The following is a 25,160-nucleotide window of genomic DNA, read 5'->3' as shown; positions in this document are numbered from 1 at the left end:
TTTAGAACATGAAATTTTAGAGGATGAGAATATTCATATAATCTCTTTAAAAAGACCAAAATGGAAATCTATTTACAATTAATTCTCACTTATAATCAAGGGCAATGACCAAAACTGAAATGCATGTTGTGAAAGATTTCTTTTTTAAGCTCTGAATCATATCCTTGCAGTATGAGAAAAAATACCTTGCTAAATGTTTAATAAAAATCTAGAATAAATTAATTCTCTTTCAAGAAACTGGGAAAAAAATGTACAATCACATTTTTATCTATCCCCATTGCCATAAAAAAGGAATTTGAACTGCAAGCAACCTTTTCCACGGAATAAATAATTGCTAACTTCAATTTAACAATTGTCACTTAAGCTTATGACTGTCCCAACTAATTACAAACCCACAACATTAGTGTTTGAAGTTGACACCATTCTGGTTCATGTGAATCCATGGCCCCCATCCTGATTGCATTTTTATGTATCACTTTAAAATATTGAAACAACCTGTTTAGTAGAGATAAAGGTTATCAGGAATAAGTTTTTCTATAACAAATTGACAGAGGATATTAAAAATAGCTAACAATCTATTTAAATTTATTTCTTTATTAATTCAGATTCTATAAATAGTCATTTTACTTTTCTTCTCCTAAACATGAGGAGTGGTGGATTTCTGTTTCAATGAATAAATTTTTTATATGATAGCATTGAGTTCACATAAATACAGGTATCATGCCTTAACATAATAAAACAAATATTTTTCTCTGTGAATAAATTTACAAGACATGATTTCAAAGGCATATTTTTTAAATATGCCATGAAAATCGTTAAAACATCTTTTGTGTTTACTGAGCATAAATAACATTTTAAATGTGTACTTACAACTCTTTTTATCACATTTTAGAAACAAACCTCAGAAATATATATATATATGAATATATATCTTATACATTGTCATGTATATATGTAAGGTAACCAGCTGTTTCCCTAAAACGGAAACCTCGTGCTTCAAGTATGTGTAACAGACATAGTCATTATTGGATAAAATATGGTGTTAAAGGGACTGAACAAGATAACATTATCCAAACCACAGTGTCTTTTGTACATATATTCAAAGGGTAACTTATATTAAAAAAATGTCGGTGTTTTCCAGAACAAGTGTAGAAAGTACAAAAGAAATAGGAAAAACTGTCAAATGATATAAGTCATTCACATTGGAGAACTGATATGTACAGAGGTACCTTCAATGAACTTTACACCTTGTGTTTGTAAGTAAGTTAAAGCTCTAATATAAATTCATTGAATCAAGTTCAGCACAATGCTTCACGGCATAATCATAATCACTGTAACCAATGCAAAACTTTGATAACAGTAATTTGTGATGAGTGAAATGTATAAAATAAAAAAGTTGAAAAAAATGTTTCTTGCAGGCATGTTATTTTAAAGACAAATGAAGATTTTTGAATATAATCAGGAAAGGTAAACTTTTCACTAGATTATTTACTTATGAATTTTCTGGGATTGAAGACCCATTGTCAAAGAAATAATCACAAAGAACTGGTCAATCATATCAGTGTTGATTAAATTCCAGAAGTAGCAAAAATCCAGTTGTGTATAGTGATTTCCTGCGGAAATTACACAAATTTGAACAAATGCAAACCAATGAATCAAAATCCTCCTCAATAAATTAAACTACTAAACTGTGACTATCATGAATCAAGTCAGTTTTTGGATTATTTACTTGTATTTTGCTGCAAGAACTAATGGAAAATTAACTCAACTAATTGATATTGGTTTAGCTACTGCAACTGTATCATGCCAAAGCTGAATAATTTAAATGAAGACTAAGTAGGTAGGTACTTGTTTATCCTACTATTTGACACTTGTCATGGTGCAATTTTTTGTACACCATTCTTTCCCTTTAGAGAAAAAATAAATGGGATAAACACTAAAACCGCCAAGAGTAGCACCTGTCAAAGCACTACATCATTGATGCAATGGTGTATTTATAGGTACTCCAAGAGTTATAAAACCTTTCAATGGTTATTAAAAAATGAAAACATAGGACAGTACTTCTGAGGCACATTCCCAGTCCCTTTGACTCTATAAAGGCCATAAATCTGGCAAATAACTATTAAAAGTTGGATTAATCTCTAATATATTTCTCACCATTACAAGGATGAGGCAGACCTTGTTTAGAAAATTTTGACTTATATTTTGCTACTGATTATTTTGGGCGATTTTCCTTATTTTTCAAGAATTGCTTCATTCTCAACCTTGATGTAAACATCAAGGCAATTAAAATTTAAAAAGTTGAGAAGTTGGTTAAAACTATAAAATAATTGTACTTTTGTGTTCTATGTATAATTTTATATGAAGCTTGAAGTTTGAAAAAGCCTTAATTAGCAAGATTTATGACACTATTTAAGAATAAATATTGTGAAATTGTGAATTTAAATTAACATCAAATACTCATTTTCATGTTCCCAAGAAATGGTATTCAGAGTTTTATCAATAATCATGACAAAAGTAGTGAAACTAAATACAGTGATGATGTACACCTAATGATTAACTCATAAATTTTGAAAATTCATTAGATGAGGACAAGAATCATATGTAACAACTTTATGGTGCCAAAGAATGACCCAATGAAAATATGCTATAAAATCTGCCACCTCATCCATGGGTAGATGTACATGTGTGTATAGGCTATAGCAATATCTTTAATCACAGTCGTAGACAATCAACTCGCTGCACAGCACAAACCTTTTTATTCAGAATCGTGGATTCAATTTTCCCAGAAAGGAAAATATAATTATCCATGTTGCACCCGTTGCCATCCAACTTCATTGATCAACATCAACATGTTGCCCCTTTATAATGCATGGAAAATTGCACTTTTCTTGCTTATATCACCATATCTTGGTGAATTTACCTCTAATGAAATAGAGAATGCAATAGTTGTCTTAATATGCTGTGCCATTCCTTATAAAACGAAAATATTTATAGCCCTCTTCTGGCATAAAAGCATCGCATACAACTCCCTTCCCTGGGCGAGTCCCAATATAACTATATAACAATATTAATAGAATAATCTTATTTACAAGTCCATTAGCATTTCTGGTTTCTATAAATATGGTGAAATTTTCATATTTGGTCATTCCTCTATCGATCGCTAAGAGATGTATTTATGAAAGATTTCGTGCACTATTAAGTGAAGCATCTCATGAAAGAGTACACGCCGTGCACACCACAACATCCATTGGATTCAGTGTGGTATATTCTTTGTAATGGGAGGAAACAAAAAGTATAAACAAGAAAAACCTACAAAATTCAACATCTCAATGCGCTTGCATTGAGCATGTGTCAGCCTGGCTTCCACAGTGTCATCTCTCAATGCGCTTAAGTCTTTTAAATTTCTCTTCGTCGTAGCATGAGTCAATTAAAATGTTAGGAGCACAGCCGCGTGGCGGCACCACTCTTCCAGCAGCACCAGATCCCTCCATAAGAGGGCTTCTCTGCGGCTCATCTTGGCTCAGCTCGGTGACGTACCTATCTGTCCCCCCGTGGCCGAAGCGGATGAGGCCGGCCCACCCATTGCTGCCCCCTGTGATGCAGAGGAGGTACTGCCAGGAGGGGGCGGCAGGTGGGGTGGGGGATCAAGGCCGAAAAACAGTGTCCTCGAGACCGCCGTCGAGGAGAGTCCCGTCTGGGGGCAGGGAGAGCTGGGTGCGGGGGCTGCAGAGGATGAGGGGGAGGGGGATTGCCCTATTATGATCCCACTGCCTGAGTTGGTCCAGGCCGAGGGGATGCTTTTCGAATGGGACATGGGAGGGGGACCACCCCCGGGGGACGATGGGGGAGGGATTGGGGCAAGCAGGGCGGGGACGGCTGCTGACTCTGGGTGCAGGAAGAGCCTTCGTTGTTGCTGGGGGTCGGAGTTCGATGGTGGGGGTGGGGGCGGAGGTGCCTGCACTGCCGGGCAGTGTTGCTTGATGCAGCGGGCCAGCACCTCGGGGAGCATCTCGACCTGCTCCTGAATGGCAGCAAGCTTGTCTTCTAGTCCCGTGAGCCTCTCCTCCAACACATCCTGCCGGGTGTTCATGTCTGACACGATCTCATAGACCGTATTCTGAGTCTAGGGTGGAAAATGAATGTATGAGACCAGCAAACATAGAAAAAATTACCATACCTGTCATCAAATGGAGCTGTTTTCTTTGGGGTTAGTGCTAAGGTTTGATAGCACATTATGGAATCAATTTGATTAGTATGGGTCCAAGCAAGATGGAATGGGTTGAAATAAGAAAATGAAGGTAATGAGATAGGTATAGGAAGGCTAAGATAAACATTAAATTATGGGACATGAACTAGAAGAGGTAGAAAAGTTCAACTATTAAGGAAACGCTCTGAAAGAAGATAGGCAAAGTGGTATGGAAATTCAAAGAAGAATTGTGTTAGGTGAAGACACTTTTACAAAAAGTTGGGAGTTGATGACAGCCACCTTAAATAAAGGTGAAAAGATAAGAGTAATGAAGACTTTAATTTGGAACATAATTTTGTAAACCTTGGAAACTTGGCTGTTAAGGCAAGAGGATGACAATAGTTTGGAGGCTTTTGAGATGAGGATGGAAACGAATGGAAAAACTTTAATGAATGAAAAGTAAAACAATGGAATTATATGCATGGTAGAGGAAGAGTGAGTTGGAAGCTGTTGGGAGAAATCTGAAGTAGGCAGGGTTAGTAAATGCAGGAGACACTGAGATGCTTCCGAAGACAGTGATGTAGAGGGGAGAATGCCAGGAAAGCAAGGCAGAGGGAGGAAAGGAATAGACATTTTGGATGGAAGTAAGAGAGATAGAAAGTATCCAGAGCTAAAGAATGAGTCAATGCTATATGTAGTATAGGATTTCAGGATATTTTGCATTGTGTGAATGGGTTCTAGGAACACAATAATGTGTAGTCAAAAACCTACCCTAACCCAGTAGAGTATTGCTGCTAATAGTATGAGAATAACAAGCTCATGGAACAAGAAAACATTGGTGCATCAAAGTAGAATAGGAACTTGTTCAAGACCGGGCTATATGGAATCATTCCCTTAACTGGAAACTAAAATGTTCAGTTTTAGTAAAAATTCTATTGTTATAAATAAAATTAACTCATTAGTAACTTTGTTACATTCCTGTCAATAATTTATTGCAATAAAATTTGACAACACTTCAAATCGTTGCCACCTCAACACTTCAACCATTGCCACCAGGAAAATTGCCTAATTGCAACGATAAATTCTTAAATAAATAAACAAATCACATCCTGAGGTACAATGAATTGTTATCTCTTTAGGCGAAGTTTCTATGTGAACATCACTCTATTTCTATATTTCATGGGAGGAAATAGGAGGGGAGAAGAAGTTAGGGCAGAGGAGGAGTTAAAGAGAGGGAGGAAAACAGTTCGTCGTGGGAAGGGGGAAAAAGAGGAAGGGGTATGTTTGTATTGGTGTTGTGAATGTATAATATGTGCTTTGTTTCCTAAAAGTTTACATCAATAAATTATTTAGTTCTTTTTTATAGTCCACAAATTTCAATTTTATTATAAGAGGGAAATATTCTTGTGAAAGTAGATCTTGAGAAAGCAAAGCATGTGTGACTGAGGTCAATAGATTTTGGCAGAAGGTAGAAATCTATATTACTGCATAACATGCAAAATCATTTCTTTCGGAGAATTTGTTAAGCTTTATTCAAACTGGAACACTTAAACAACAACAGAATCAGCTTCAGAGGAATTTCTCAAATCAAAATATAACCATTAATAAATGTATCATAATGGTATAATTTGTAATGAAATAATTAAATGCGGCAATCTAGTAGATTATTTTGCTGCTTTGCTGGCAAAATGATAGGCATTCCACCCTTGAAGAAATAATAAGAACAATCTAATTATTTGCAGAGAGCACATTAGAAATGATGTACTGCAATGCTTAGCCTTCTTAAACCATGATTAAGTTAAATTCTATGAAAGAAAAATCACAGAGGTTTCTTCATTCAGTGTTCCATACTAACCTTGATAGGGTAATAGTCAAATTTTATTTCTGAAATATAGTAAAAGAGAAAGTTAGGTATGCAAGATAGCTAGCTGATAAACTTCCTAAATATCACAGTTCTCTTTAATTTCTAATTTTTCCATTTTAATAACTTGATATAACTGATATTCTTTTCCTCCAGCTTCACCTCGAGGCTGCAATTATCCCTTCATTGAATCTTACATGGGTCCTTCCTGTGTGTACCAAGATAGCAAGCATTTTTGATGATATATAAATAAAATGCTCATTTTTCAGTCATCATTCATTTTGATCTTTGCTGTTTCTTATCACCTCTGCATTTGTATATATTTGTGAACAAGTGCTCCCATGTGTGAGAAAGGAAGGCAAAGTGTGATAGTGTATTTAACATAATATTATATGTGAGTATTGATATAATCAGTAAAAGTGCTTTTCAGTACTAATGAAGTACTTTTCAGCCCATTGCATCTTGCTGTAACCAAAATTGTCTGTAACCCTTATTCCCTTAAGCATTTGACATCAAATCACTACAAGGACAAATCATTCAAGGACATTAATGTACTGGGTTTCCACACAGCTCAAGATGGAAATTTCTGGATAGAAGAATATTTTCAGTGCATGAAAAGATTATACATATTATTAGCAAATTAGGGAATGGTTATAATTTATTCCATATAATATTATTATCACTTTGTGCATCAGGTAGTTTGAGGGTAGAGATTAATTACAGTTATATTTTCACAACGTATTTGTTTACATATTTGATTTTTTTTGTCAAAACATCATGCTTGGTGGCAGTTAAAATAATTGATAAAATACTTCAAACATTTTTATCCAGATATGTTATGAAATGTTACGAACACACGGCTCTGTGTTTCAAAATCTACAGTAGGTGAAATTTACATTCTTGCCCATTTTCAACTTTAAGCAATGGTTGGGGTCTGGCCTTCCTGGATTGGCTGTAGTGGAGAGTGATAGGCTAATTTTGGAACATAGTTTAACAAAGGGTGCAATCCTCCCTAGATAAGGAAGCATCATTATGACAATAAAAATGGATTAAAACTACAAACGATGACCCCTGGATTGTGGGTGATTTGTGATCAATATGGTCAATATATTGATTTCTACTAAATATCAAGGACTTGCTTGTCATTGATTTCAAACACAATAGGTGAATTGATTTATGAAGCTGGCAGATGTTTCCAGTTTCTTTCAGGTTTTTAATTAAAGGCCAGAGAGATATTTACATATCTATAAACGTACCGTTTCAGGATGGAGAAAATGATTTGACATATCTTTTTAATCGAGGAATATATATAGGCCAACATACCTTGGCCATGTCAGTTATTGTGTTGGCATTATCCATCAATTTTCGTTGGTCCATCTTCACCTTGCGAAGGCTGAAAATAAAACAAGTCAAATATTAGGCAATATTCTGCAGTCTGAACTCAAAAAAATCCTTTAAATCTGGTAATAAATAATTTACAACTAAACATGTGAAGTTAGGTTAATTCCTATAGCCAATAATAAGAAACTTAGATGGCTCCAATATAGTTATTTCAGTCTGCTGTTGACCATCAACAGGGAGGGTATGGGCTTGGCAGTGAGAAGATGTCAGTACCATTTCACTGTTCAATGCCAAGTCTTGGGGCATTCTAAGTTTCTTATTATTGACTATAGGAATTAACCTAACTTCACAATCACAGTGAATAGCTCACACATGTCCTTACATTTAGATATATTTAATGTTCACCATTTTATACAAGATAATGCATGAATAAGGTAAAACAATAAAAGTTGTATTAATCATAAATGTGACAATCTTTCATGTCATCCCACAATAAACAGTAAAACAACCAATTAGAGATTTAAATAACACACTGAGTTATAAAAAAACCAATTTGCAATTATACTTTTTCTCCTTGTTCCAAAGTTTCCAAAAAGTTACAGTATTTTCTTTATTACAAGGTTAAGACAGTAAATGTTAGTAATAACAGATGAACATTAAGTTTTATGTCATGTTATTAGCATCTCCCACCATTTTATTCGTAAAAGAATGGTAAATGATTAACAAAATAAAATTAATGGGTTAAGTTTGAGTAAATATTTCAGTGTTCATGATTAAAACCATATTGGCTGCAAAGGCTCCATATGAGCAAACTAATCATATTTCCATTACTTACGCATAAATGGCAAGTAGGAACTTCCTCTGGTGTGTCCTAACCCTCCCAGGGTTCACCCTCTTCACCAGCTTGGTGTGCTTATATATTAACCATGTCTCTCTTAACACATTGGCCGCAGCATTCTTCAGCTAATGGGTGCACAGCATGTGTGGGAGAGGCAAGAAAAGAATATTGGAATTAATTACTATTCTGGTCATGGCTGAATGGAAGTTAAAGGCATGTTTAATTAATTCCTGAGAAAGTATCAATACATTTTTGATTGTGAAATACTCATAACAAATAATTTTGTTAATAATTTTTTCACTTAATTTGCAAAAATGATTGTGGACTCCTCAATTAAAAAGGATACTGAAGTTGGTATAGCTTTGGATGGACAGTATAAAGATTTTTGGCAACGAATATTGTCACCTAATCAATGAATCGAAAATTCTCTAGAATGTGAATCAATACATTCATAATCTGAAAAGATGAAGACAAAAGGCATACGTAACAAGTTTTTAAGCCAAAGTTTCCGATTAAGCATTGAAATTTTTCATACCTGTATATTCATACCTGTATACCTGTATACCTTTTTTTATTAGGTATAGAATCATGACTGTATTTTGTTTGTATATCTTTAAGGCTCTGATTCATGTGAAAGTTAATCTAGAAACTTACCAATTAAGATCCAACCTCCATAACTATTCCACAAGAGGTAAATCGAATCTAAATACTACTTATTGTAGATTGTCATCAACTTACAACACATTTCACAATATGAACATACGACTGTATAACTATCTGCCTACTCAGTTGAAATCAGATGGTATCCAGAGTTTCAAGAATAGGGTATATACCTGGTTACTTGCTCACCCACTTTACTCATTGGATGAATTCTTTTGTGACAATCTTCATCACATTTAAGAACTTATGTTTATATATTAAGTAATATTATGATTGACGACATTTAATATGGTTGTACCATTTTTAAAATGAATAAAGTATTATTATTATTATTATTTATTCCTTGTAAAAATAAAATTAAAATGCTAAAATACTCCTGTAAAAATTTTCTCATTTATGAAATTATGAAATAATGCTGAAAATTATGTGTGCCTTACAAATTCTATTTTTTGAGAAAATAAATTAAATATGCCTAGGATTTTAGCTAATTGCCAATTTCAAGTACAATTTTACTATGTTACAGCCATCATTTTTCCAATAGAAAAATGTCTTTTAAGATATTTTATAGCTAACAATAGCATAGCTAAGGGAGAGTCAAAGACCTTAGGTCATGCACACAATATTTCAATAAGGAGAAAATTTTCAAGGCTGCTAATACTTGATGTAAAGAAGAGCTTTAATTTCCAAAATAATACCAATTATTATTACTGTTGTGATTTCCATGGGGTTCCAAAAAAAATACACAGTGGAACTGTTAGAAAACTTTTAATTAGGTGCTTAATAAGAGATTATACTCCTTATCCATCCAAAGCTTGTCCAAAATTTCTCAAATAATGGAGAAAATTATGTGTGCAGTTATTCTGAATTATATTTAAAAAGATTAGAATAAATGAATATTAATGCAAAAAAGATTACTTAGTAGCTGTTATAAAAAACTGCAGTAAACAAAAAAACCATGGTTAATACATCCCAGAATTAAGAACACTTCACAATAGTAAAATACAACCAGTAGTATGTTTTTTTCATTAATAGAGTGGTATGAAGATTAATAAATAAAACAACACAAATATTCTTGTAATAATACTTTTTATTTAAGATTAATGTTGAAATGTGCCAACTCAAAATAATAATTGAGAAATTATAAAACTCTCTTCTTGCAACAAAAATTTAAGATGAAACCATTCAAAATAAAAAGAATGGAAAATTAGCGCTATTTAAGTATAAAAGCATTAACAAAGCTGTTAAAAATAATTTAAGCATGGTTAAGGAAAGGGTAAAAGTGGTGGAAGAGGTAGAAAGATTTAAATGAGAAAGATTTGTGTTTCCTGATACACAGCATCTTGTGTCCCCTGAATTTGGAATTACAGTCATTCAATAAACACAATGGTTTCAGGCTTCACTTTGTTGAAGTATTGAATATCCATATTAATAGAATTTGTACTTTTTCTCAAACTTTACTTTAAGGTACAATGCCTTAATTGGGGAAGGGAAGGTTACACTCATCACCCAACCATAGCCACCCTTCGGCCCCTCTTGTCCTAGGAATATATATCCCAGTGTTGATTTTGAATCAAATTTGTACCTGATAATGCCACAAGTTTGTGAATTGTATTGTACTTAAAGATAAAGTCTGTGGAAAAGTATGAAATCTTTAAAAATGAATACAGTCATCCAAGCTGCATGTGAACACCATTTGCAATGTTAAAGCAGATTATGATGGCTCTGAAGCCATATTCTTTGGCCATAGTTGAGATAATTTTGTATTTAGTGGATAGTGGAAGCAATATTGTACCTAATAGTTTTAACTAGTATACACCCTTCTTGCTTTAGGGCAACAAGAACTTTAATAGAGAGAAGAGGTTATATGAGAGTACCTGTATATTGTATAGGTATATAAAAAATGTGTGTTATGTGAGAAATACCTCTTCCCAATAACTTCACTTTTACACAGAACTGTTTGTTACATCCAGAAGTGTTCAGTCATTAGCTGTAAATCATGGATCTACATTCGCTGGAAAAATTTTTTAAAATGAGTAAAGGGATTTACTAGGCACTGCTAATAAATATATCATAATAGATTCTGCACCTAGACTCTAGCTTTTCATGAACAACATCATTAATAATTAAACCAACTGCAAAATAAACTTCTCAGAAATTCTAGGTAATTGTTCGATGACTAGTTGACTTTTATGTGGACAAAGATCAAATAGATAATGCATATCCTTGTCATGTGATTGAATGAGATTATAAGAGACAGAATTTTAGAAATCCTTCCCATCTTTTTGTACGAATAGTTATGATTGATTTACATCCTTATTTCTTTCATTTCTGTTTTAATTTGAGAGTATTTTTACATTCCATCTTTACTCATTTTAAATCACATTGTATAAGGAATACTAAATGAATTACCTATTCACGTACTACTAAATAGAAAATGAAAATAAAAGAAACTGGCGAATAGTCTTGAGAGCTTGCACAATGTTCCATTACACAAGTGCTGCTGGAAGGAGAACATATGCCTGACAATGGGATTTAAAAGCTAGACAGGCCACATTCCAAATGAGCGACTCGTTTTAGGTTTACGGGAGCCACTGTTCTACTGAGCTATAATTAAAGCAAAACGAGTCTTACTAGCGGTTTGTTAATGTACAGTTTTAAGCATTTTAGTGTCTACATTAAAGTACTAACAGTGAATGAAGCTAAATAATGCATATGAGCACTTCCATTGCCATATGGAGAGAATATAAAAACAAAAGTCGAGTAGCAGTTAGCAGTGAATCATGAATCAATGAGCATTTACATGGGTACTGAAAGTAACTTTTAATTTTCATTACATTTTATTAGATTGTGAACAAGGCTTTAATAGCCAGTCTGCCCTAAGATATCCTACTCTCAGAATTGTCTATATGATTGTTCAATGATGAAATCAATTTTGATATATGTATGCAGAAATAATGATAAAAATTCTCATTTAGTATTAAGGTTTATCAATGGAGACTGATTTCCTACTCTTTACAGGTAAGGAGACGAAAAATTGTTAGCGATTTCACAGCCCTATTAAAGATAAGCAGCACTCACGATTAATGAAAAAACACTCTTTTCTACAGATTCTTCTAAACCTCACACTCATCAGTATTGTTAAAGCTAGGATTTGTCAGTAAAACTCAGCTTAAACAACTCCGTTGCTCTGTAGATCATTTTGAGGATGCATATGATTTTGCAAAAGGAAAAATACTTTTTTATCACCTATCATAAAGTAAGAAAATCATTTGAATCCAAAATATAACATATGAACAAGAAAACATCCAACAGATACCATATACCTTAAATGCTCAAAAAGATAGGAAAACCAGGGAAGGCAAGATTATAATTATATTTTAAATCACTGACTTTACATCAATCTCTCATTCTATCTGTAAAAAACATTCATTATGACATTAAATAAACTATATTTTAGTGCTGACTAAAACAGATATTTCTAGGCTTTTTATATCACAAAAAGATAAATATAATCAGTTAATAAATGATCTAAATATCATTTCATTCAATTAATTTTCCCAAATGCTTAAAGAAAGGATTTTTAACTCCTCTTGGAGAATGTTCTTGATGAGACTTAGACTTCTAGAAGTGTAAAATTATGAATGTTTCAAGCCGTGTAATTATCCATGATTACCCAAATGATTTTAATTAATCTCTTGTATTTATGATAAATATAATTTTCCCGCTATAGATTCACTCTGCCAAGGGCTATGCATCAGTGATAACTTTAAAAGACAATGCTACGTGTTCCCTTGCAAAATCAATATGCATCCCTAAAACACATCTGAGCTCCTTTGATCTTTTCGTTTACGCTTAAACCCTGTTGCTTAAACTTCCTCTTACCCTGCGGTCCAGTTGCCTCTCCATCATCAAGACGTGTACCCGTTTTTCTGCGGGACTCAGGGTCACCTTGTTCAATAGCACGGCCACCACAAGCGCCATGGTTCCATTGCCCTGAGGGGGGCCGCAGCAAAATGGAGGAAAGCGGAACCACGGGGCCACGAAACCGGTTTTGAAAAAATTGGTGTGATTGGAAATATGGGTATAGAAGGTGGGTGGGAGAGGGAGGGAAGAGGAAGGAGGAGAAAGAGAGAGAGAGATGGGGTTGAGGATGAGAGCGAGGAGAGTGATGAGGGTAGGTGTGAGTTTCAGGGATGAATTTGGAGTTGATTAAGGGCAGCGCAACATGGAGCAGGTGGGAGAATTATAGCATGAAAAGAGGCGACAAAAGAAAAAGGTTTGGGGGGGAAAAGAAAGAAAAAAAATGAATACGTTTACACAAACTCATGGCAAATGGAATTAATAGAAAAAAAGTGTGTGCCTGCATCTTCCTCTGAGGAAAAAAATGGCACACATGTAAAAGAGGCAGAAGATGGTTGAAGCAGAGACACAAAAAAAGACTAAAAAATATATGGAAACGCATCGTACATGGACAATAAAATGTGAAAGATGTGCCTGGACCTCTCTTCCCATTGGAAAAAGGTGATAGGGGAACCAAAGAAGTGATAAATGACATAAATTAACAGAGTGAAATGCTGCTAAGATTCATGCTGCCCCTTAGAAGTGTGGACATCGGCTCCTTTTCCAGCATGTAAAGTAAAATGTGATGAATAGAGAAGATGGAGTTAAGGCGATGAGTGATGATAAGGCCAGGTGATAGCACTTGACCCAAGATGGAAGCAGCAGCTGGGATTCAAGGGCTTTTATTCACATGACACTTACCTCAGTGCTGAAATCAGTACTAAACTCAGGAACCTTAAAATTGATTAGATCAAAATGGGAATGGGTTTGCCTTTTTTGTTCTAAAAATCAACATAAAAACACTTCTCATCCTTTATACTATTTGATTCTTATATTCAGCTGCCAATCTCATTTCAATCTGCATTGTATACCCCAAAAGGCACACCACAACAGGCAAAAATGATTTAAAGCAGTGTTGTTTTCTTTTGTGTGTTGTAGTGATGAAATGTGATATGGAAAAAATCCACATAATTATTTTACTTACTATCTCCCTATTTTTGTCTTTACAAACACTAAGGTGTGGCAATAGATGGTGGAGCTTGCATTATCTCCTAGATGTGACACTTTAAGTCCTTTGGTAGGAGTTTTTTGAGAGTTTTTCTATACATTATGCTCAATTATTGATTCAATATTTTCTTAAATATATCCAACTAAATTATCCACCCAGAGAAATTTGACCAATTTGAACTCTGTTGCCATATGATTTGGTTAGAAGAAAACACAAGTAGCTATCTGTTTTGTTGACTGGTGTGATTGCTTCATTATGATTTCAGTGCTTTAAAATTTTACCAACAACCTTGCATAGATTAGTAAGATTTATGATTAATCCAGATACAGACAGGGCAACTAGTTATAAATAAGTGTAAATACTACAAAGTGATGCTGTATAAAAGGTTAGGCAATCATTTCATTTAGAGATAAAAAATTTTGCTCCACAGTTTTCAGCACTGACGTCAGTACTGATTTAAGACACTGAAATAGGCATCAGGTTTGGACCTGCAAGGGATGTAGGAGATGGAGGGGTGGAAATTGGTAAGTTTGCACGGTAAGAAACAGGAGCTGAACAGGATGAAAAAAAGAAGTAATCATACATAAAGAAAATATGAGAGAAATGATAATAACCACGGGCATTCTCTGTCAGATAGAGTCAGTTGCTCTCCACTCATTCACTCCATCTCCAGTTGCTCTCTCCACACTTACCCTTTTAGTTAGTTGGGTATCCATCATAAAATTATGGACATGTTTCTCAGCCCTTGTTAGCTCCAGTTTGCGGGAAGCTACGGCAACCAATAGAGCCGTACAGCCCGCACCCTGTCAGAGAGAAGAAGACTTGAGTACCCAAAAGGACTGTTTTCCACTGTTGTATTGTCACTCCTGATTTTTTTGAATGGTTAGAACAAACATTATGTCTGAAAAATTCTCATTCACAGTTGAACTTCATTCTGCAAGCATGTGAGAGTCATTATGGTTTTAAAGAGAAAATTTAAAGAAATGTGTGACCAGAGCATTTTTTCCTGAATGAGGAGAGGAAATTAAATAATCCACCTTGTGGTTTTTGGTATACTTAAAGTGGAGACTGCATGCATCATTTGTGAACAAGAAAAGAAAGCTAAATAAAATTTGTTTTCTTAACTTAAACTGTTGCCGTAAAAAAAAGACTTTAAATGTGTTGAAGTCACTAAAATATACCTATTTTTTTTATCCAATGTTTTGAGAAATTTTTGACCATGCCAACATTTTCTGAAATATTACTTCATACATTGTGACTAAAGAAAGTTATGTTGCTGCACTATGCATATCATCAGATGGTGCTCAAAAGCAATGGCCGAGATACCTTGGAAAAGTGTTTGGCCAATTCTGAATATTGAAGGGTAGAGATATTTTCATACTAAATTTTGAAGTGTAGGATAGCTTGTATTTATGCTAAAGAGTTGGAGAAATTGATGAGATGATAACTTGGTATTTTAGTGAAAAGAGGGACTAAAGGAATGACTAAAATCCAGTATTAGTTTTCTAAAATGTAATCTTAAAATAATTTTCAACTAGCAAAAATGATTACTCTTAAAATAGATTGAAATATGTTATAATATTTTCAACTTTGTTTGCAGTACAGCATATTGAATTAACAGGTTTATTTGCATATATGACTCATTGAATGTGACTGTTTGCTTCTTTTAAAATAATTTATTTCTTATTCAAGTCAAAGGTCAATGCACAATCATGGAAATTCGATTGTTCTCACAGTACAAAATGTTAATTTAATATAATCTTCGTAAATATTAAAAAACACTCAATCATCATATTGTGTACATTGGGTAAGAAGTAAGCATTTTCTCAAAATCTTGTAAAACATAAATATTTTGAGTAATTTAAATGACAACAAAATGTTGATATTCTATATCGTAGGTTTACTGGTTATGGTAGGTTTTGGATGGACACAGCTTATGCAACTGTGCAAGGTCTGGAAATTAAGTAATGAGACTGATTATTTAAAATTTTTTCATTCCAATGGAATTACAATTGCATATTATCACACTCTAAATAACTTCCTTCTGAAGTCACACAGCGCTGGATACAGTTCTTCCACTCCTTATAGCAGTGCTGGAACTCCGATGCTGGAATAGCCTTCAGCTTATCCGTTACAGCCGTTTGAATGTTTTCGACTGTCCCAAAATGAGTTCCCTGGAGGTAATTTTTCAACTGTGGGAAGAGAAAAAAGTTGCAAGGGCTCAAGTCAGGCAAAAAAGAGGCTCGGGAGCCACAGGAATGTTTTTACTGGCCAAAAGCTACAGGTCCATTTGGTCTTGCAAAAGATTTTTTGGAACCATTTTTGCGCAGATTTTTCTCATCCCCAATTCATTGGTCTAAATCTAATGAAGGGTGGTAAGAGTCAAATTCAACTCTTCCTCGATCATTCTGAATGTCAACCGATGATCTAAACTCACAAGATCCCAGATTCTGTCGACGTTTTCATCGGTTCTTGCAGATGAAGGCCTTCCACTTTTTGGTTCATCTTCAATCAACTCTCTTCCTTCTGAAAATGTCTTAAACCACCACAAAACCTGGGCTTTTGACAAAGCACCATCTCCATAGGCCTACTGAAGTAAAGTAAGAGTTTCCGTTGCACTGTGCCCAAGTCTGAAGCAAAACCTGATAACACACTGTTGCTCGAAATCAATGTCACTCATTTTTAGAACACAACAGAAAAAACTGTTTCACAAAAAAATTTGCTACGGACAAACAAATGACTTGAGCAAGTTTAAGCCCGTACTAAAGGTGGATCATTTGTTCCCCTGCCTCCCCTCCAAGTCCAGCACCTCCAGTGTTGTCAGATCAAATGCTACGTTGCCAGTCTTATTACTTAATTTACAGACCTTGTGCAATGATGCATTTACTTGGCGCTCCTAACAAAACACAACCCAACACCCAGCACTACAATTTGACCATCTTCAACTTTGCATACTTCTATGCATTGATATAAATAAATAACTGGTTAAAATATCTCATTTTTGTTTACAAATATGTAATGGATGCATGCAGTCTTTCAAAAAGTATTCCCAAGCTACAGTTTTCACTCATGAGTGCCATGAGGAAAATATTGAAAAGAGAATAGTTATTAGACTCAGCATGGAGAAGAAGTTAAAATAATAGAATGAAATGTTTAGAGTAATTGAGAGAATTATATAATGGCATACATTAATACTGTACTAGGAAAGTACTTTTACTTTTAATATGGAAAATATGCACTGTGCAGAAAATTTCAATATCCAATGAAATATGCAAAGGACAACCACACAATAGCTACAAAATTAGTGTGTCCTTAAATAATCACAAATTGTCAAAAGAATCACCTAAAAGTAGAGAAAATCAAAACTGTTAATGAAGAACAATGAAGTTTAAGGATTAAAGCTTCCACTACTAAACTAACAAAATCTAGAAAAAAGGCTTTGGCCATAGGTTGTACTGGTATCATTTTTAGGAAAAGCTACTAATTGCAATGCTGCTATCAAGCTACTCACAACTAAGCAGACATATTTGCTCTGTAGATGATGGAAAGGCAGAAATGTTTTTAAATGTATGAACCCACACTTGCTAGTTAACGTACAAAAACATACAATGGAGCACACAGCATGCAACAGAACAGATGCTCACAGAAAACTTTTTTGCAGCCAATATACATGAAAAAAATATGCAAAGAGACTGGTGTTTGGGGGACGGTGGTGAGATGGTTTCCTAGAGACTTGGAGAGAATGAGAGAATTAATACTTAAATAGGCAAATGAAGTCTAGTCAACCGACTATTTTGACTTGAGATACATGCATTTTTTTTAGGTTGATGATAATAACAATTCCTATAGGCTGAAAAAAATTATGTAAATATTTCCATTGAAGTGTGCATCACCTCACATCAGTTATCTAATGAAATTGGGATATAAAATCACGCTAGTGACACCAATATTTAATTTGTCTCCTATAAGTACAATGATTACCAAAATAAGATTTATTGGCATACGTGTAGATTGCTATAAGAAAACTGAATCAAATTATCAGGATAACTGATTATGTTGGATCTTGAAATCTTTAATAAACATTAATTACACATTTTTTTAATGATATTAAAAGAGAAAAGTTTACAAAATTTCTGAAGATAATATGGGTGTAAGGGCTCTTCTTGATTTATTTACAAATCAATAGCAATACAAATATTCAAATAAATGACAGACTCATATACAGTGAAATCACTGAAATATTTTTAAACTCAAGGCAGTGAGCGCTTAAGTAATTTTTTTAATACTAGTCACGTAATTTAAATTTAATACGCTAAGTGTCTAAATTAAATCTTCATGCTCTGATAGCCCTTCATTGGCTGACACATGCACTATTAAGTGGTAGAAGATATTGTTTATTGTCGGGACATATTTATGAAGTACCTACATATTAGTAGGAAAATACTAGAAATGTTTCTTTATTACAAGATAGTATTGATAGATAATAAAAAATAAGAGGAAGACAAATAAGTCAAATGAATAATTAGAGATGATATTTTACAGGCATGCATATTGCTTAAAATATTTTGTTTTCATTAAGCATCATCTATTTACAATAAGTGTACAATATGCCTAAATTAAATTTGATAGCATAATCTAGGTATACGAAATACTATTGAAACCTGATATCAGAATGTCATCAATGAAAAGAAAACTAGGTACTTCATGCGGTTGACTTGACTTCATTTACAATAAATACTAAATAGTAAGCTACAAATATACCTTAAAATTTATTCTTGTCTTTTCAGCAGTTAAAGCTGAAATTTGTCAGTGTCTAAGATTGATTATTATGATTATATGCATACCACAGCATTTTTTTAGGATAATAAAAAAGCAACAGATGCTTTTTGCTTAGTAGTAGTTTTGGAATCAACTAAGGGAATTGGTGCAAAATTCTGTATTTATAAAAATCCTTTTTGCATGAGTTTCTTGAAAAATGGCAGGAATGTTTCCTAGTTTTAGAGGATTTGTTAACATTGTGGAAATGTGTACATTTTTATATTCAGGTTGAAAAGACTAGAGTTAATCAATCAATTTTAATTAACTGAGAAACATGTACTTTAAAGCAACAAATGGAACTTTTACAAAAAACCAACGTCATAATGCTTTTATCTAAGTAAGAAATCTGTAGTTTAATAGAGCCTGCATTCAAGAATAGAAATCCAATGGAGATTGAGCAAGAGTTTTGGCCAAAATTCCTTTACAGCAATTCTGTTTTTCATCTGGTTTACTTCAATTCTTAAAATTATATGTAAGTTTTCCTATTTGATTTCCAAAATGATGGAATTCTTTCTACAATTGCCCTTGAATGAACTGGAGAAGTAAAAAAAATGTATGAATTATTTTACCCAATACCTGAATCAAGAGTTTATAGCAATCCCAAGTGATTTGGAGACTAACTCCATCAATGGCTTAGTTCAAACAACAGTCGTATTTTGAAAAATGTGGACTCAGTGAAAAGTATTTGTAAATATTGTAAAGTTTTTGCACATTCATGTTATGACATTCACCTGGAAATCATCACTTTTATAATATTGCATGGTATAATTCATTATTATATTTTTATTAACATAAAATCTGGGCGACGTTTACAAATGAAGATTTTGACATCCTGTGTTTTCGTCACTCTTTTTTATTAAGATCCGTACATTTTAATAGTTGCACTCTTTGAGGAACAAAACAACTGGGAATATGTAGCCAAGTTTTATTGAGAATGATGGGCATATTCTGTACGGGGGGCATTGGAATATTGCCCCATTCAACTTCCACACTTCCATTTTAACCGCCTTGCCTGGTGGGATATAAAGGCCTGATTTATGGAACTGAAGGTATGATCGTAGGGCGGTAGGTCGAACATTCAAAACAACTCATTTTTTCCATAAGTTTGCCTTTCGCCATCACAAGGAGCATATGGGGTGAGAATGGAGAATATAAGAGAGTACTCCGATAGGGGTGGCTGTTCTACCCCTATCGGAGTATACTCTATGCTCTAGATATGAGGAGTAGACGCCGGATCACCATATCCGGCAACTATTCGTCACCCTTTAAAACCCTTCGATCACATAGCCAGGGGTAAGATTGCAGGTGAGGTCGATCTGAACCCCCCCTCCCACGGGTCCCCAATTGTTTCCCCGGAATTTGTTAAGTATTTCAGAACTAGAGAAAATAAAAATATGTAAATTTACAAGGAATGAAATGATTATTTCAAGCTTTAATTTTACAATTCATTTTAATTACGATACATTCATGGCCAGCCTCGGTGTCGGTAGGGTAACGATCTCGCCTAATTACTCAGAAGTAGCTGATTCGATTTCCATCCACATCCCCATGTGTGTTTTCGGTATATACCATTACCCTTGTTGTTTTTATGTGAAAAAACAGTCTTATGTAAAAAAACCAAACCTTGGACGTCATCGAATAAGTCCTTAATTAAAAAAGAATGAGTCGGATTTGCTTAAACTTCGCTGGCATGTTCGGCTACCACCATTTACCCTCTACTCAACCGATCCTCTTTTGGAGGTTCTCCTCCCACCCATCTTTTTTGTTTTTTTTCTCGTCTTCCTCTCGTCACCTTCCAAACACTTACCATGATCCCAGTCGTGACCGCAATGCCACGGCCACAGTACGTATTGGGCACTATGTCCCCATAGCCAACACTCAGGAATGTGATTGCAATTAGCCACATGGTGTTTAACAGGTTGGCGTGCTCCTCGTCGTGGAACCTGCGATCCGTTGTGGAGGACGAGGACGGTGGAAAGAATCGTGGTTGCGGGTTGTGTTGGTGGTTGGGTGCGGATGGAAGGAATGGTGTGGGGGAGGGAAAGGATGAGGAGGAGAGGGGGCGAGAGAGAGAGAGAAGGAGGAGAAAGAAACAGTAATTTGAAACACCGAGACACCGAGAACATTCACCAAAAAAGAGAGAAGTGTGGGCATCTTTCTTTAATATCTGTGAGGGCGTTGGTGTTAGGGGAGGGAGACGTGTGATAACGTGTACTAATAATGTGGGAAGAGCTCGGGTTGGTATCTGTTAATATATATATATATGCATACATTTATATATATATGCATATATATATATATATATATATATATATATATATATATGCATGTATATATGTGCATATATATGTGCATATATATATATATATATATATATATATATATATATATATATATATATGCATATATATATGTGCATATATATGTGCATATATATATATATATATATATATATATATATATATATATATATATGCATATATATATGTGCATATATATATATGCACATATATACTATATATGCATATATATATGTGCATATATATATATATATATATATATATATATATATATATATATATATATATATATATATATATGTGCACACACGCATGTATGGATAAACATACTGTAAGGAATGCCAATCGCTTTCCGGCGTGTTCACAACAAGACGTATTCGTGGAATTCCGAAATCGCAAGCGAAAACGAATGTTTTTAAAGATTTTTTAACGTTCCCTCCTCGAAAGTGGAATAAAATTGATAGACGCCACCTTCGTCTACTCCAATTGCCAAATTTTAGACGGACAAACTCCAAAGGTTCATACACCCGGGCGTAGTATTATGCTTTAACGCTTCCGGCAATCGCCAGAATCGATTGACATTCCTCGGAGGGCAACGGGATAAGGGCGTGAAATGGATCTTTACCTTCTACTGTGGTTCTTTCTTAATCGAATCGGGACATAACCGGGCGTATGCGGTGCAGGTAAGGAATTGAAAGGGAAACGTACACACATAAAGTAATGTGGGTTTATATTTTGATAAACACAAGAACAGAGAGAGAGATAGATAGATAGATAGAAATGGAAAGGGGAGCGTTGTCGTAATTGCACACACACACACACAGATTACAGGTACATATTGAATGTGAAGCCATCCCGCCAGGACAAAGGGGAACCACTTACCATCATACCGCACGTCACGGTGATTCCACGGCCGCAGTACGTGTTGGGGACTATGTCCCCGTAACCTACGCACAGGAATGTAATGGCGATCAACCACATGGAGTTTAGCAAGTTGGCGTGCTCATCGTCGTGGTACCTACAGCACAAAAGACCGGGATTTGCGGTGATTATCAAAGCCAAAAGACCTCATTTTTTTAAGGGGACATCATTTTTTCTTATTTAGGGATTATTTGGAATAAGGAGAGTGAGAGAGTGAGATAGAGAGAATGAAAAAGAAAGAGAATTCGTTCATAACAAAAGACAAGAGGGGGATGAACTTTTATCACCATCCAAGAACGTGAGACAACATCAACAGCAACATTTTAGATGCGATTTTTTTCCAAAAAAATATAAATCATAAGACTATAGAGATTATGATATAGAAGACAGATTTGTCAGAGATATCACATTGCAATACTCAAAGAGAGACACAAGCGTTTCTTTTATTACTATGCAACAAACAATTGCGCGTTCCAAGTGAAAGGTGGCAGGTTTTTTTTTGACAAGAGAGTCACAAAGGACGGAAAAGATAAAGAGGAGAAAGAGACAGAAGATAAAGATATAATGAGTGAGCGATATCATACATAGCGAAGAGTGCTGCAAAGGAGGCCCGGGATGTGACGGCGGCAAAGATAGGTGACTTGAAGCACACAGAAACACATTTACGAATGACTGCATTCTTTAAAAAATGTTGACACATATGCTAGGAGGAATGATAAATTGACTGTTTTACAGGTGGTGACCGAAGGCGAGACTTGACTGATTATTTTTTTCCAAAAAGGTCTCCGAGAAATTATGTGAAAGGAAAATAATAGAGAGGCTTATAGAGTGAAAGATAGGTCATACGTAAGACTGCATTACACCATTAAAGCGACCCGCAAGCCTCCTGTTTTCACATAAACCAAAACATCAATTGAATATTAAAAAGCAAGACAATCCTACGACAATGACTACAACAGCTATGAGACAACATCCAATGGTATACAGCAAACAACAAGCTTTAATTTATTTATAGCATCTTTCGAGGAAATGAGGCGTAATAAATAATAAAAGGAAAAAGGAAACGAACAAAAATGTTAAATTGTGTTTTAGATTCTTGATGTCAAAGATTAAAAGTAGACATAAGCCCCAATAAAAGATGTTTCACACGTGTGAGGCGACCCCGATTGCGAGGCAAAGAAATCAAGAAAGGAATTAAAAGATAAAAAGTCTATTCCGAAACATTTCAGAGCCTTGCCAAGCAAATATAGGTAAAAAAACAGAATATATAACAGCAAGGGGACCTCATTCCAAATAAATGATAACAGATAAAGATTCCAGCGAGAATAAGTGAAACAAAAGTATGTAAATTATTGACGGAAAGCAAATTCTTGCGGAGATTTCCCTTTATATTAGTTTCGTTTTTAGTGCTACCATTTTAGTTTATTTTGGCATTTAATTAAGACGTGCAAGTTTATAATTTTCTATTGTTGTTTATTATGTTCTATGGTAATTTAGAAGCGGCGCTACCTGCATGCTGAAATTACCATTGGCCTAAAGCCATCGAAAAATAAAATTTATAGAAAAATACGTGATATATATATATTTTTTTTCTTGTAAAAGGGGTTAGCTATAGCGATGGAAAAGCTCGTGCTTCTACAGAGACCATGAAGGAAGAGAAAGATAAGTGGAGAAGTAAGTAGTCCATCGCTATTGTGAAAAACCAGACGAAAGAATTGTGAAGAAGGTGATATTTTTTCCACCAAGCTTGATGACTTTGCCGAATGTGACGTTAAAACCGTCTTCCGCGTATTGTGAATGAAAGTTTCTTAACGGTTTGACCGTAAAAATATCTACGTGTTAGGATGGACTTCATTGAATACATGGGGAAAGAGAGCTTGAGCGAGAAGATACAGTGGAAAGGGTAGCAACATGGTAATGGCAAAAGAATTTATGGGAATATATATCTCCGATATAAAGCTACTTACAATGAAATGGTTCTTCTCTTCTACAACAAACTGAGAGAATACGTCTTTGCCCAAGACTTTTTATTTCATAGAAAATACATGGATATTAATGGTACAAAAGCGACTTTAAGGGAAAATCTCTTTAGTTCAAGATAAATGAATAACAGGCTTTAAGGCCATAATTTACATACACATCTGAGATATAATCAACTGTTAACATTCGCTAAGCCGATACACAAAATGGGAAATGAGGAAAGTACGCTATGAGAATACTGCGTTCATGGGGTTAGGTGCTATTTAAGTGAGTGGATGTGCTAGTTATTAAGTTTACCTAATAAATGATGAAGTAAATACATATAAGGGTAGAGTAATGTACTACTGAAAACACAGAGGATCTTATTGGTATCAACTAGTATGTATGGTAGTTGCAAGAGCACTAGCGAAAGGAATAATATAAAAGATCAGGCTGATGGTAGAAGTGACTCAAAACAAGAAAAGTAATGTAACCATACGCAATAAACCATTCCAGAATACAAAACCTAATGAAGTTTACAAAATTTACGCAGAAAACGATTCATGAACAAGAAATAACTCGAATGATAAAATAAGATACTATTAATAGAACTACATTTTTACCAATGCATATGTCTGTAAAAAAGTCGGCTATCAGGACTACGACGAATGAATACTTTCCTATACAACAGGAATGGTTAAAGCCGGATGAATTAAACATAAAGTACAAAGAACGAAGAAATGTTTGGGCCTGGAGGCTGATGAAACCAAATACTTGTCCAAATGTGAGGATTACAGACAAATGATTTTAATATTAGCGTACAAATGACAGAATTTATTGTGAGAGACAGAGAGAAACAGACAGACAGCAAAAGAAAGAAGATTCTTAAGGCAAGCAAATTTATGCCGACAGTGTGTTGTGGAAAGTAGACGATAAAGACAGGGGTGGAAAGGTATGAACAAAGGTGAGTTTCCAAGCGAAGCTATCGACCAGTCAAATAAACAGACGTGCACAGTTTGAGAAGGAGAGGACAATCCGGAAGCCAGATTTATTTGCAGAAGCTAGATGTGTGAGGTTAATACTTGAAATTTAAATGGTTATTTTGCCGTTGACGTTGCCCATTGCTCTAGGCAACTCAGCTTCTTAAACAAACTATTCATCGCAGCAGAAAAAATGAATCGCCAGTGAGCTTGTGAAAATATCCC

The 25,160-nt window shown here is 34.6% G+C and overlaps 1 protein-coding gene across 2 annotated transcripts in view; it reads right to left on the bottom strand.

Annotated features, from left to right (window-relative positions):
- Window positions 1–616: 616 nt before the first annotated feature.
- The window catches only part of SK (small conductance calcium-activated potassium channel), a 680,277-nt gene continuing 655,733 nt past the window's right edge, over window positions 617–25,160 (bottom strand). The window contains exons 5-10 of one of the 2 annotated variants that reach the window (XM_071593449.1): window positions 20,583–20,718; window positions 14,650–14,760; window positions 12,772–12,882; window positions 8,227–8,354; window positions 7,374–7,443; window positions 617–4,126 (exon numbers count right to left, since the gene is read on the bottom strand). In XM_071593449.1, the coding sequence (XP_071449550.1) occupies window positions 3,524–4,126; window positions 7,374–7,443; window positions 8,227–8,354; window positions 12,772–12,882; window positions 14,650–14,760; window positions 20,583–20,718 (1,159 nt within the window). In that variant the 3' untranslated portion in view covers window positions 617–3,523. Of the gene's footprint in view, window positions 4,127–7,373; window positions 7,444–8,226; window positions 8,355–12,771; window positions 12,883–14,649; window positions 14,761–20,582; window positions 20,719–21,957; window positions 22,094–25,160 lie in introns of both variants that reach the window. The other variant, XM_071593450.1, reaches the window with a different exon arrangement.

This window comes from Hetaerina americana, unplaced genomic scaffold (assembly GCF_022747635.1).
Source record: "Hetaerina americana unplaced genomic scaffold, ioHetAmer1.1.p SCAF_6, whole genome shotgun sequence".
Classification (NCBI taxonomy): Eukaryota; Metazoa; Arthropoda; class Insecta; order Odonata; family Calopterygidae; genus Hetaerina; species Hetaerina americana.
This window is presented reverse-complemented; position numbering and strand designations above follow the sequence as displayed.